Raw genomic sequence first — 13219 nt, forward strand, 5'->3', positions numbered from 1 at the left:
ATCAGAATTAATAATATTTAGATCTTTTACCTGATATTTGCCACTCAGGAGTTTATTTTGTTTCATTTTATAAAGCTCTAAAAAAATAACTATAATATGACCCATGGTGCCCCAGATTATGGTTCAAAATTTCTATCTGGAATATAATTCAGGCCCAAAACTTCTTGCTATGAATAATATACAAATCCATCTCTACACCTTTACTTCCTATCTTGGGGAAAGAGGAACAGAGTAAACACTGAATAAATATAGGAATTAGTGATTATAATAGAAAATGGTAAAAGGTAAAATTTTTAAAGATATCTCAACAAATATTTCCTTCTCACTTCCTCACCCATGGCTTGCGCCATCCTCGGGTGGCTCCACAGTCTATCCCTGCAGCCTGCGTCTCACTGTGCTATCTCCTCTCTCCTACCATTCTTTGTCTTTGTCTTTTTTGTGTGTGTGTGTGTGTGTGTGTGTGTGTGTGTATTTTTCTGAAGCTGGAAACAGGGAGAGACAGTCAGACAGACTTCCGCATGCGCCCGACCGGGATCCACCCGGCATGCCCACCAGGGGGCGACGCTCTGCCCACCAGGGGGCAATGCTCTGCCCCTCCGGGCCTCGCTCTGTCGCGACCAGAGCCACTCTAGTGCCTGGGGCAGAGGCCAAGGAGCCATCCCCAGCACCCAGGCCATCTTTGCTCCAATGGAGCCTCAGCCGCGGGAGGGGAAGAGAGAGACAGAGAGGAAGGAGAGGGGGAGGGGTGGAGAAGCAGATGGGTGCTTCTCCTGTGTGCCCTGGCCGGGAATCAAACCCAGGACTTCTGCACGCCAGGCCGCCGCTCTACCACTGAGCCAATTGGCTAGGGCCCATTCTTCGTCTTTTTAATTTTTATTTATCGGTTTTAGGGAGAAACACTGCTTGTTGTTCCACTTATTTATGCTTTCATTGGTTGACTCTTGTCTTGTATGTGCCCTGACTGGGGATTGAACCTGCAACCTTGGTATATCAGGATGACGCTCTAACCAACGGAGCATCCCTGCCATGACTCCCGTTCTCTCTTGAACCTGTTCCAGTCAGCAATGAGATTTAATTTGTCAAGGTCACCAGTGACCTCCATGTTGTCAAATCCTATTGTCAAGCCTTGATCCTTTTCTAATTTACTTTACTAACATTCAACAGAACTGTACACTCCCCTCCATCAGGAAACACTTTCTTCTCCTGCATGCCAGGACTCCATGCTCTCTTGACTTTCCTCCTGCATCAGTGGCTGTACCTCATCAGTCTTCTTTTCTGGGTCTTTCCAGACATCTTTATCTTCCTACCTCTAAATGCTGGAGTGGCTGGAGGCTCAGACATTCTTCCTGAACTGCAAGTCCAAGGCATATCCAACAGCCTACCTGACATCTTCACATGGATAAATATTAAGCAATAAAATCACAACATGATTGAAATAGGTAACTTCATTTCTCCCTCCAACCCTTCTCTTTCAATTTTCCCCATCTCAGTAGATAACAACTCCATTTTTCATGCTGCTTAAGCTAAAACTCTTAGAATCACTGTGGTTAAAAACAGCTAGTTGCCTCTTGGTACACATTCAGCCACACTTGCATTTGGTTGTGGCCCTGTAAGTAAGTTCTGGCCAAGGAGATGTAAGCAATGATGTGTGACGCTTTATGATCAAGTCCTTAAGGGATAGGAACATGTCTCCCCTTTCCCTTTAGCCTCTTCCTGGTGACTAGGATGTGGCTGTTCTTGTGGGAGCTGGCGCATCCACCTTGGACTATAAGTTTGATGCATCTGAGGATGGTGGGCCACAAAACAGAATAACTGCTCCCCAGTAATCAGAGAATTACTAAACCAGCTCTCAACAACCTGTCTCGGTTTTTACTTAAAAGAAACTTAGTGAGAACTTCCACAGCATAAAAAGGGACAAGGAAACCATAAAAAATAACCAGTCAGAAATAAAAGATACACTAACTGAAATGAAAAATAATTTATAGGGAATCAAAAGTAGAGTAGATAGCCTGACCAGGTGGCGGTGCAGTGGATAGAGTGTCGGACTGGGATGTGGAGAACTCAGGTTCAAAATCCTGAGGTCGCCAGCTTGAGTGCGGGCTCATCTGGCTTGAGCAAGGCTCAGCAGCCTGAGCCCAAGGTCACTGGCTTAAGAAAAGGGTCACTCGGTCTGTTGTAGCCCCTCAGTCAAGGCACATTTGAGAAAGTAATCAATGAACAACTAAGATGCCACAACGAAGAATTGATGCTTCCCATCTCTCACCCTTCCTGTCTATCCCTATCTGTCCCTCTCTGACACACACACACACACACACACACACACACACACACACACACAAAGTAGAGTAGATAAAGCCCAGAATCAAATTAGCAATTTGGAATATAACAAAGTAAAAAACACCCAATCAGAATAGAAAAAAAAAAAAGAATACAAAAAAATGAACATAGTATAAGGAGCCCCTGGGACAGTATCAAGCATACAAACATTCAAACCAGAAGGGATTAACAAGAAATAGTCAAGTGATGAAAAGCAAGGACCTACAACCAAGATTATTCTACCCAGCAAAGCTATCATTTAGAATTGAAAGACATAAATAGCTTCCCAGACAAGAAAAAGCTAAAGGATTTCATCACCACCAAACCAGTATTACATGAAATGTTAAAGAGTCTTCCTCAAGAGAAGAAAAAAATTGGAAATATGAATAATAAAATGGCAATTAATAAATACATACCAATTGAATTTTTTTTTTTAACAACTGAATCTTTTTATTTTCAGTGAGAGGAGGGGAAAGAGACAGACTTCCGCATGAGCCCTGACCGGGAGCAACCTGGCAAGCCCACTAGGGGGGCGATGCTCTGCCCATCTGGGCCATTGCTCTGTTGCAACCAGAGCCATTCTAGCGCCTGAGGTGGAGGCCATGGAGCTATCCTCAGCACCTGGGGCGAACTCACTACAATGGAGCCTCGGCTGCGGGAGGGGAAAAGAGAGACAAAGAGAAAGGAGAGGGGGAAGAGTGGAGAAGCAGATGGGTGCTTCTCCTGTGTGCCCTGGCCAGCAATCGAACCCGGGACATCTACACACCCAGCCGACGATCTACCACTAACAACTGAATCTTAAATAAATAAATGAACAAGCAGAACAGAAAACAGACTCATAGATGCAGAGAACATTCTGATGGTTGCCAGACAGGAGGGGATTAGAGGAATGGGTGAAAAAGGTGAAGGGATTAAGAAGTACAAATTGATGGTCACAGAATAGTCACAGGGATGTGAAGTACATTATAGGGAATACAGTCAATTAAATTCTAATAACTATGTCTGACCAGGCGGTGGCACAGTGGATAGAGCGTCAGACTGGGATACGGAAGATCCAGGTTCAAGACCCCGAGGTCACCAGCTTGAGTGCGGGCTCATCTGGTTTGAGCAAAGCTCATCAGCTTGGACCCAAGGTCGCTGGCTTGAGCAAGGGGTCACTCGGTCTGCTGAAGGCCCATGGTCAAGGCACATATGAGAAAGCAATCAATGAACAACTAAGGTGTCTCAATGAAAAACTGATGATTGATGCTTTTCATCTCTCTCTGTTTCTGTCTGTCCCTATCTGTCCCTTTCTCTGACTCTTTCTATGTCTTTGTAAAAAAAAAAAAAAATTCTAATAACTATGTATGGTGTCATATGGATATGAGGTTTAACGTGATGATCACTTAGTAAGTTATATAAATGTCTAATCACTAGGATGTACACCTGAAACTAATATTAATATAAATATATGTCAACTGTACTGTAAATGAAAAATAAAAAATGATTTATATAAAGGAAAAAGAAATGTAAGCTTCTATCCTGTTTAAGCCATTATCACGTTGGATGTCTCTTCTGCAGCAGCCATACCAAAATCCTAACAAGTATATAGAATATGGAAGCGGGAAATAATCAACCTTAAGAGTATTCGTATGTGGCACTGCCTTAGGGATCAGCAGAGGCACAGATATTGCAGAAGAGAAGGCTGGTGACCCTTATTAGGCCACAATAAAACTTTGGTAAAACCTGTGACACCTTAGAAAACAGCCTGCTTGCTAACATGCCTGTAATTCTAGGGGAACTGGTTGAACAGTTCAGAATTTGGGTGCTTATTGGCTTCTTGCCACTTTAAGAAGTCCCACAAGAATGAGACAGACTCAAGCTACAGCTTGCCAATGTGCATACAGAGATAAAAGGTAAGACAGATGTGCCTAAGGCATGTCCACGGTCTCCCGTCTAAGTTTCCGTAGAGCCTAGTAATTTGGGGCTAAGTAGGGTTGAGAAGCCACTCCTTTGGTATCCAGCAGGAAACAAGCTGGAGGAACAGTTCAGCCCAGGAAGGAATATTCTCCAATGACCTGGCCACAGAGGAAAACAGACACTGACAAACTGCCATAAAGGGCAAGGCACAAGAGAGCTCCTGCAAGAGGGCAGACCCAGGCTGCTAAGCCAGGGACCCCCACCACAACCACAGCACAGCACAGCCTGGCCGGAGCTGATAATGGCTACGGCCCCTCACGGGTCCGGGTCCGTACACCGACTCTTCCCTTTTCAAATGGGAGTTTTTCTTCCCGTCATCCTATTCGACTCCTCCACAGCACATGGTAGGGAGGGGGATCGTACTGTATTTTAATCTAAAGTTCCTGGACTGTATGGGGTGAACAAAAGTAAATTTACAGTTGTGAGTATGCAAAACAGTGTATTCTTGTCTTCTTATTATTAATTATTGTATTATGTATTTGCATTACAACAGTAAACCTACTTTGCCCACCCCTGTATGCCACCCAGAGACTGAGGGTCGTGTCTCCTTTAAGAAGGTGCAATGTGTTTTACATTTGGGAAAAAGGTTTCAGAAAAAAAGGCCTAGACTGTTCTTCCCATCTGACGGAAAGGAACTTTTAGCTGAATATACAGTTATCCAGTAAAAACTGTATTTCTCAGCTTCCTGTCAAGTAGCCATGGTCACCTGACTTAGGTTCTGGCCAGTGGGAGGTGAGCAGATGTGATCTGTGCAACTTCTAAGATGCGCCGCTAAAGAGAAGCATGACTTGGTCCCCTCTCCCCTCTCCCCTCTAGCTAGAAGGCAGCTATACAGGGACTAAAAGATGGAAGCCATATACTAGGAAAGTTGATACAGTAAGACAGAAGGCGCCCAGCCTCCTGATGAGCATAGAGCTGCCCCAGCCTCCTACCCAGACTTCTATTCAGAGAGAAATCAACATCCATCCATATAGTTCAGGCAGCGGCTGCTTCACATCTCCTCCGCTGCAATGGTTGACCCAATGATATCTCAACGCAAACAGCCATGCTCAACTTGTTTTCCACGCCCACAGCCTCCCATTGCCCAATCCCATTGGCTCTACCCACAAACTATCCCGCCATCTATCATCTGACCTTCCCTCCCCTTTTCCGCCACTGACCCTCGTCCTGTAATGGCCTCCTAAGCTTTCTCTCTGCTTTCACTCTTTCCCCTTGACTTATTCTCTTCACAGCAGCCAGAGTGACTCTTTTAAAACACAAATCAGAAAGTAAACCCATGAAAGCAAGGACTTCTGCCTGCTTGTTCACGGATATATCCTTGAGGTCCAGAACAATGATGGGCATATACTGTATTTCACCAAATATAAGATGTCTCTGATTGTAAGCTGTGTATTTTTTGCACAACCAAGAAAAAAAAAATACTGCCCATTCAACCACAACAAAATACCTTAACAATACGCCAGGACAGAGAGGTCATCAGTTACACTAGCCTCTCACCGCTCTGAAATTTCTTTCTAAGGAATGTGGAGCGTCTTTGACCTTCAGTTGGATTGTCTGAGTGTGAAAGGCAATCCTTCTAATTGTATGTTCACTTTCAAAATGTGACACAGCTTCAGAGACTTGTGGGTTGCTGCCTGTCCGAAGTTCCCTAATGCACTTGGTTGTTGCTTTGCAATAAAATATGAAATTGTGAACATTCCTTTAAGGACAAACATTTTCTTTACCAACTTCAAATTGACACCCCACTGCTGTTTTCATTCCTCTCGGAGTACAGAGTACGAAGTAATATTTGTTTCCGCCGCTGATCAAAGCATAATTTGTTTGAATGTACTTAAAATGGCAACTAAATTAAATACACATAACATTCAACTGAAGGGGCAATAATGTGAACAGGTACAACCAGGTTCGCACATAAACAGGAAATGACAGCTATGTCACAACTGCCACCTGGCCAATGGTTAGTACACCCTTAAAAGATGCATCCCAATTTCAAAGATGTTGAAATGTAGGGAGAAAAACAGGGGTAGGGGTGTTTCAGAATTGACTGAAACCCAGTTATAAGAACTCAGCAATTTTTTGTTGAAAAAGTTGATAGCTTTACCTCCTGCCATTGTGCCCTTGCCCAAGGTTTACACCGGTTCCCGCTGTTCCCGGCACCTGGGGACACTCTTCCCCCCACATGACTCTCTGTTGCCTTGAAATTTCAACTCACAAGCCGCCTCCCAAAACTGCATACACTCCACACACCATACGGCTCTCCACACCTTTGGCTGACTTGTTCTCCACAGTACAAATCACCAAATCGGAGATGTACAGTGTATGTTTGTTCATCCTGTCTCCTCTGACTAGAACGAAACTCCATGCAAGCAGAGCTCAGGTGATGTCTGACATGCAGCAAGGAAACAGTAAATGTCCTTGAATGAACTACGTAGACTGCGATTGGCCCACCATGAAAGCTGGACCGCCCACTAGTGGGCGGTAGGGACCAGGTTGACCAGCACTGCAAAAGTGGGCGGTTTTTATAAAAAGTTTGACGACCCCGTACCCCGTACGTACGTAGCGGAAGACATCTCCACCCTAGACACAGTACAAAGTGCCTTGTGAGAAAATGCACTCTGCTCTGAGCAAAGGCCTGGAGACCCAAGGGCCCTGGTCAGAAGTCTTTCTGTCTTCTGCCCCTACAAGAGCAGAGGGCTATCTGATGAACTCCATCCACCCTTATCAACAGTGTGGGCTTCCACTTCTCATCTCAAAAAGAACAATAAAAGTGCTGTGGATGGTACAACTGGCTCAGGTTGTTTCTGGTTGGGCAGTAGTTTAGTAAAGAGATCGGGAACCAGGCTCCAGATTAGCATACAGGTTCCACAGCTTACTAGCTGTGTGCCTCATTATCGTATCTTTAAAATGGAATAATACCAGCCTTGCTGAGCAGGTTAACTGCTTAGCACATATTAAGAGCTCAATAAATGTCGGCTGATACCATTATCATTCTCTGTCTCTTGGCTGAAACAAGGAAAAGGAGTAAAGGAGGAGATTGGGAGGCGACAGCTCACACTCCTACCAGGCTTGAAGAAGACGCCAGTTTACAAAGTGGTGGTAGCAACTCTCTACTGGGAAAAGTGAGCTTAGGTTCCTAGGTCTATCCCAAAGAAAAAGGTCAAAAAGATGTAGATGTTCTCCAGGGGTAAGGATCTCCACGATGGCTCATCTGTCAATGGTCCAAACGACTCATCTGCATTCCCCAAAATCTGCTCCTTATCTGGAATTCCTGATTCCTCCCCCAATCTATCCTTCTCCCAAGCCAGAAACCCAGGACTCAATTTTTCTCTACTCCTTCCCCACCCCCACCTCCTTCACATCTAACTGATCATTCTAAGCCAGTTAACTTAGATCAGTGGTAGTCAACCTGGTCCCTACCGCCCACTAATGGGCGTTCCAGCTTTCATGGTGGGCGGTAGCAGAGCAACCAAAGTATAAATATAAAGATAGATTTAACTATAGTAAGTTGTTTTATAAAGATTTATTCTGCCAAACTTAGCGAAAATCCGACATAAAGTACTTGGTAAGAAATTATTATATGCTTTAACCTGCTGTAACTCTGCTTTATAAATTTTACAAAGTAAAGTTACTTCCCTACTTTATAAATCACCATTACTGTGGAACCGGTGGGCGGTTAGAAAATTTTATTACTGACAGAGATACAAAAGTGGGTGGTAGGTATAAAAAGGTTGACTACCCCTGACTTAGATTCTGGCTATTTCTAATGTCTGCCCTCCTCCATTTCCACTGCTCACTCCCTGAGAGCAACAACAACAGCCTCCTCATTTGTCTCCAGCCTGCACCCAGCCACCTTCTTCCGACTCACTTTCTACGCCTTTGTCAACCATCTTTCTAATCCCTTAAGACCCCTCAAAGGCTCACTACAGTCTTGAAAGTTCAAACTTCTGGGCACTTCTGCTCTGGCTCCCGCAGGCAAAATCCTGTCTCTGGTCCCACTACTGCTCACTTTTCTGAACTCCCCAGAGTCACAGCCAGTTCCAAGAGCCCTTCCCCCTGGCAACTTCTGCTCAGCATAAACACCAGTTATTCTTATAAGTCTCCACTTCATTGCCCCACCAGGGGTTCATTCTTGTTTTTTTGTTTTTGTTTTTGCTTTATAATGTCTTGTGCATACTTCCACAACAGGCCCTAAGTGACCTATACTGTTCGGTGGCATGCTCATCTATCTCCATCTCTACCTACCCCTCCCCCAGTTAAATTATAATTTCTTTAAGAAAAAGGGCTCTTTCTCCTAAACTACCTAACACATTGCTAGGAATATATAGCATCTTTTTACAAAATGTCTGTTGAGTGAACAATCCTGGAGGGGCGTGATGAGAGTCGGGACCAAAAAAAGCCTACAAATCGGATCATGTCATGAATGCATTCATGAAAAACAGCACTTCTATAGAAAAACTATGCAGACCATGCATGTTAGTAAGGTTTTTATATAGAAGCTGTGATGAATTTATTGCCAGTTGTTAAGCAGTAAAATGTAGTAAAAAGAGCTTTCAGATTAGGAACGCTGGGTCTGAATTCCAACTCCATCGCTTCTAAGCAAGGTCACTATGGACACATCACTTAACCTAAATCTCAGCTGCCTCACCTGTAAAATAAGGGAAAGTGAAGGACCTTCTTGACTGCACTGTTTTATCAAACAAGATAGTGGCTGTCAAGTGCACGGGCACAAAGCAGACTTCTGAAGCTGTTGATGTCGGTCCCTTTCCACTTACAGAGCACAACTGAAAAGTCCTAGGTCACCTATTCTACCTTTGAGAAACTTAACACTCTTCTAAAACCTTGACCACACCCTAAAGCCCTGACAGCCATCTTGAAGATGAACTAGGTCATAAAGATTGAACAACAAAAAAAAGCAAATCATTTCAATGCAATCTCATCAGCAGCACAGCTGAAAATACACCTGCCTTACTCATAGCATCATTTTGGTATAGGAAAAACAACACACGAGCAGGGTACAGAATGAATATAATGTAAATAATGACACTGTGGAATGTAGACTCCGGAAGGGAATGAACTTAGTCATGGATCTGCTCTATAGCGCTATGAACTCTACATATAACAAGCAGCAATGATGTTGATGAAGTGCTCTACTTAGAAGGCACAAGAAGAAAAGTACAAGAACTCAAGGTGATCTAGAAGAGAGACCAAAACGTGCTGGAATGAACAATTTTCTAGAGCTACCAATCTGGTTATACCAGCCTCTATTTTTCATGAACTATATTCTTGTACATTTTCATTTTGTTAAAATGTGAAACTCTCCCTTACCTAATTACCTATCTTAGATGGAAATATCACTGTCTTGCCTGTTTTCACCCTGGATGTACGTCTGAATTTTCAGTAACATAAGTCTATTATTTTCTAACCAAAAGAACATCACCTACCCTATTTGTGACAAAAGTTCCCACCAATAGAGTAACAATACAAAGGCAAAAACTTTGGAAACGTCTGTTGAGAACTGCCCACTTAATTCCAGAATGAAAAGAAAATAGATTTAAAAAAAACAACCATAAGATTTTTGCCCCAAAAAAAATTTGTTCTAGGTTCTACTGAGAGTAAAATAGCCAGTTATTGAACTATCCCTTTGTGTTCAGGACAACTAATTTGTTGAATGTAATTTTATATTGACCTTATATTAGTAAATCAAATTTCCCATTTATTTTAATATTCTGTTGACCATGAAAAATGCTTTTATATCTCCTCCACAACGATTACATTTGTCCTTATATGGTCACAGAAAAGTGAGACCGTCTTCAAGGACTGGATAAAGCGAAGAGCCACAGTTCAAATATACAGTATCTTTAACTGGTCTGTATGCTTGACTGGTTTGAAAACAATTTCTTGGTGAAAACTCAAATATGTAAAAACTTCTAAACCAGAGACAATTTAGAATATGTAAAAATAAAATAAAATAAAATAAAATAAAAGGACTACTGAAAAACATAAACTCTTTACGTTAAGAGAAATTACTACTAGAAATAATCATAAAGAAAAACAAAAGAGGGTGACACTTCTAAGAACTACATAAAATAAAGTGCCTCCAAGGGTAACTCAGATAGCTCCCACTTGGATAAAAGAAACTGGTTCAATATTCTTCTCATTTAAGATTGCATTCCTGATGTATTTGAGAGAACAGAGTCTGGAACACAAAATAGGCAATCCCGGCTTTCCAAAAACAGCCAAGTATCAAAACCAGCAAAATTATTTGCTTCATTTCCTACCTGACCCTTAACCCACCATTTGCATGCCCCATCCCTAGAGAATTTTAGCCCCAAAGTAAACATACTGACTACTCCGTAGCTAAAACTGAAGCACTGTCCTTTGATAGTACACCAACCTGACTGGTGACTACTTTCACCATCCTGTAGGGAAGTTTTATACGAACCAGTGGAAGAAATCGGTAGGTAGGTAGAAGAGAGTGAGGCCAGCAGGGGTCCTAAGAGGGAAGCTCCCAATTTGAGAAAAGAAGAAATTCTTTGTACCCCAACTGCCACTGTTTTTATGACAATCTTATTAAATAACCTTTAAAACATCAAGAAAGGGATTTGTAAGACTCATTTCAGAAATGTAACGGGGGCAGTTTACAAAGCCATTGGCTTGTTGTTCTGCGTCTCCTACAGCAAAACCAAATTTGAAAGGGACAAAAACTAGAAAAAAAGCTGAATTAAAGAGAAGTACGCCAGAAGTCATTAGTGGTCTGTTAAATTATTAGAATTAAACTGAAATTCACTAAGCACTTAAGCAGATACATATTTCGTTAAATGTCAAATCTGTCTGCAGGCCACCCTCAAACACAAACGTATGTCTAATGAACTTATACAGTGAAATAGCCACACATACTTGGGTTTTCAAATACTCCCTTTAAAAAACACACCCATACATTCTGGTTTCATCCACAAAGTTATTCTTTAAATCTCTGCAGTAAGGCACGAACGCACGCGCGCGCACACACATTTAACTTAATGTAAATCTAGCCCGTCTTGCTTAAATGCCCTGGAGAAAAGAATGTACGCCTCCCTATGCTCTCTTCTTCAGACCCTAAAAGACTCGAAAAGAAGCAAATGGAGTTCAGAATGAAAAAGGAAGGCAAGGAATACAGAATACAACCGGAGACCCTCTCAGGGACTCATTTTATTCTTGCAAAATGTCATCTCCGTTCCCTCCCGAAGCCCACAGACCAGGCACCATTGACGCAATATCATCCTTGTCCAAAGGGCCAAAGAGTTGCCAACTAATCTCCCAAGGTGTCTCCCAACCTCCTCACCTCATCAGCGCTCAGCTCCTCCATCGCTTTCCTCTTAATGGTGAAAGGCGTTCGGGAGAGATCCTTCTGTTCTGGAGACCAGGGCGGGAGGAGGGTGGAAGGTGTCCGTAGGGCTCTCTGGTCCCCCGAATGGGGGAGGTTTCAGAATTGCATAGTCAGAGGTTAAAAAATAAGAACACGAGAGGCACTGAACTGCCTTGGCGTCGGTCACTCCAATCGCCCCAGAGACTGCTACAGCTGCTGCTCGTACCCTGAGCAGCCTCTTTTGGCCGCCACTGCTGCTGCTACAGGGTTACCTTAAGGCGCCACTTACTACCCTCTCCGCTGCCCAGGTTACCCAGGCTGGGGAGCTTGGTCTCCAGCTCGTCTCGTGCCCCCAGCCCGGTGTGTCTTCGTGGTGGTGGCAGCGGCGCGGCAGCTGCGCTTCCTCCAGCAGATCCTGCTCTCCTTCCTACCCTTTATCCCCGGCGGGAACAGTTCGACTGCAGAGTAGATGCCCCGCGGTAGGACGACCCCACAGCCGCCCAGGCAGAGCCCAGCACTGAAAGGGGAAGCCCCTCCCCTCCCAAAGCAGGCCGGCCACGCCCCGCCTCCACGCCAGAGCCGGGGCAGAGGGGAGGAGGAGGACGGGACTCGCGATGCTCCGGCTGAAAGAGTAAATCCTCCTACCCGTCCACCCCTACTCTTACCCCCTCGCCCCACCAAGTATTATTCATCAAAACAACAGGGCGGCCATCTTTGAAAGGGATCACGTGACCCCCGCCAGAGAGGCGGGGCTTCTGGCCTCAGGACGAGGCAGCCAATAAGCCGCGGGCGTCGCGCCGCTGATTTCCTCTCGCCTGTGTCTCCTCCCGCCTGCGCACCCTCCCCTCCCCCTCGGGAGCGCGAGGCGGGGGGAGGGGCGAGCGGGCTGCGGGAAGGCGGGCTGGGCGCGGGGCGGCGCGGTGCCATGGCGACGGCGCGGGGGAGCGGGGCGTGGCGGGCTTGGTTCAGGTAGGATCCGGGGAGGGCTACGCTGGCGGGCGAGGTCGGAGGCCACGAGGCCCGGCAACGCCGGGAAGATCCGCCAGAAGGGGACTCCAGCTGGCGACCCCAGCGCCTCCGTTGTTCCCAGGCACTTTGCTTTTTAGCCGCTCGCAAACGCGTGAGTCGCCACGATGCTGCCGAGAAGTGGAAGAAAACGGAATGCAACTCCTTTTGTGGGACGAAGGATCTCCAACTCACTGACAGCTCACGTTCTGAAAACGTCTTTCTACTTTTCCAGCTCTGCAGAGAAACCCCCCTTTGGAAGAGAACTCGACGAACACAAGTAGAACTCCATCTCACATTACTTTGGAGAGAGAGTTTCTGATTGGGTGTGTGTGTGTGTGTGTGTGTGTGTGTGTTCCAAAGTGATGGGAAAATATGAAAGTGTAAATGGGTGACACCCGGAAAACTTTGAAGTGGGGACCCATCTACAAGGAAGACTTCGGGAGTCAATGGAAAGAAACTCCTCAGCTAGACAAGAATACAATTTTTTTTTAATTGGGATGTAATTGACTTCATCATTAGTTTGAGGTGTACAGCATAATGATTTGCCATAGGTATATGTTGTGAAATGATCACCACTGTAAGTTTAGTTAA

General features: G+C 44.7%; 1 protein-coding gene across 2 annotated transcripts in view; it reads right to left on the reverse strand.

Moving 5' to 3' along the window:
• UBE4B (ubiquitination factor E4B) overlaps window positions 1–12343 on the reverse strand; it is a 135787-nt gene extending 123444 nt beyond the window's left edge. For both annotated transcript variants that reach the window (XM_066270498.1, XM_066270497.1), the window contains exon 1: window positions 11597–12343. In XM_066270498.1, coding sequence (XP_066126595.1) covers window positions 11597–11620 — 24 coding nt within the window. In that variant the 5' untranslated portion in view covers window positions 11621–12343. The remainder of the gene's footprint in view (window positions 1–11596) is intronic.
• Between the last annotated feature and the right edge of the window lie 876 nt (window positions 12344–13219).

The sequence above is a fragment of the Saccopteryx bilineata genome, chromosome 3 (assembly GCF_036850765.1).
Source record: "Saccopteryx bilineata isolate mSacBil1 chromosome 3, mSacBil1_pri_phased_curated, whole genome shotgun sequence".
In the NCBI taxonomy this organism is placed as follows: Eukaryota; Metazoa; Chordata; class Mammalia; order Chiroptera; family Emballonuridae; genus Saccopteryx; species Saccopteryx bilineata.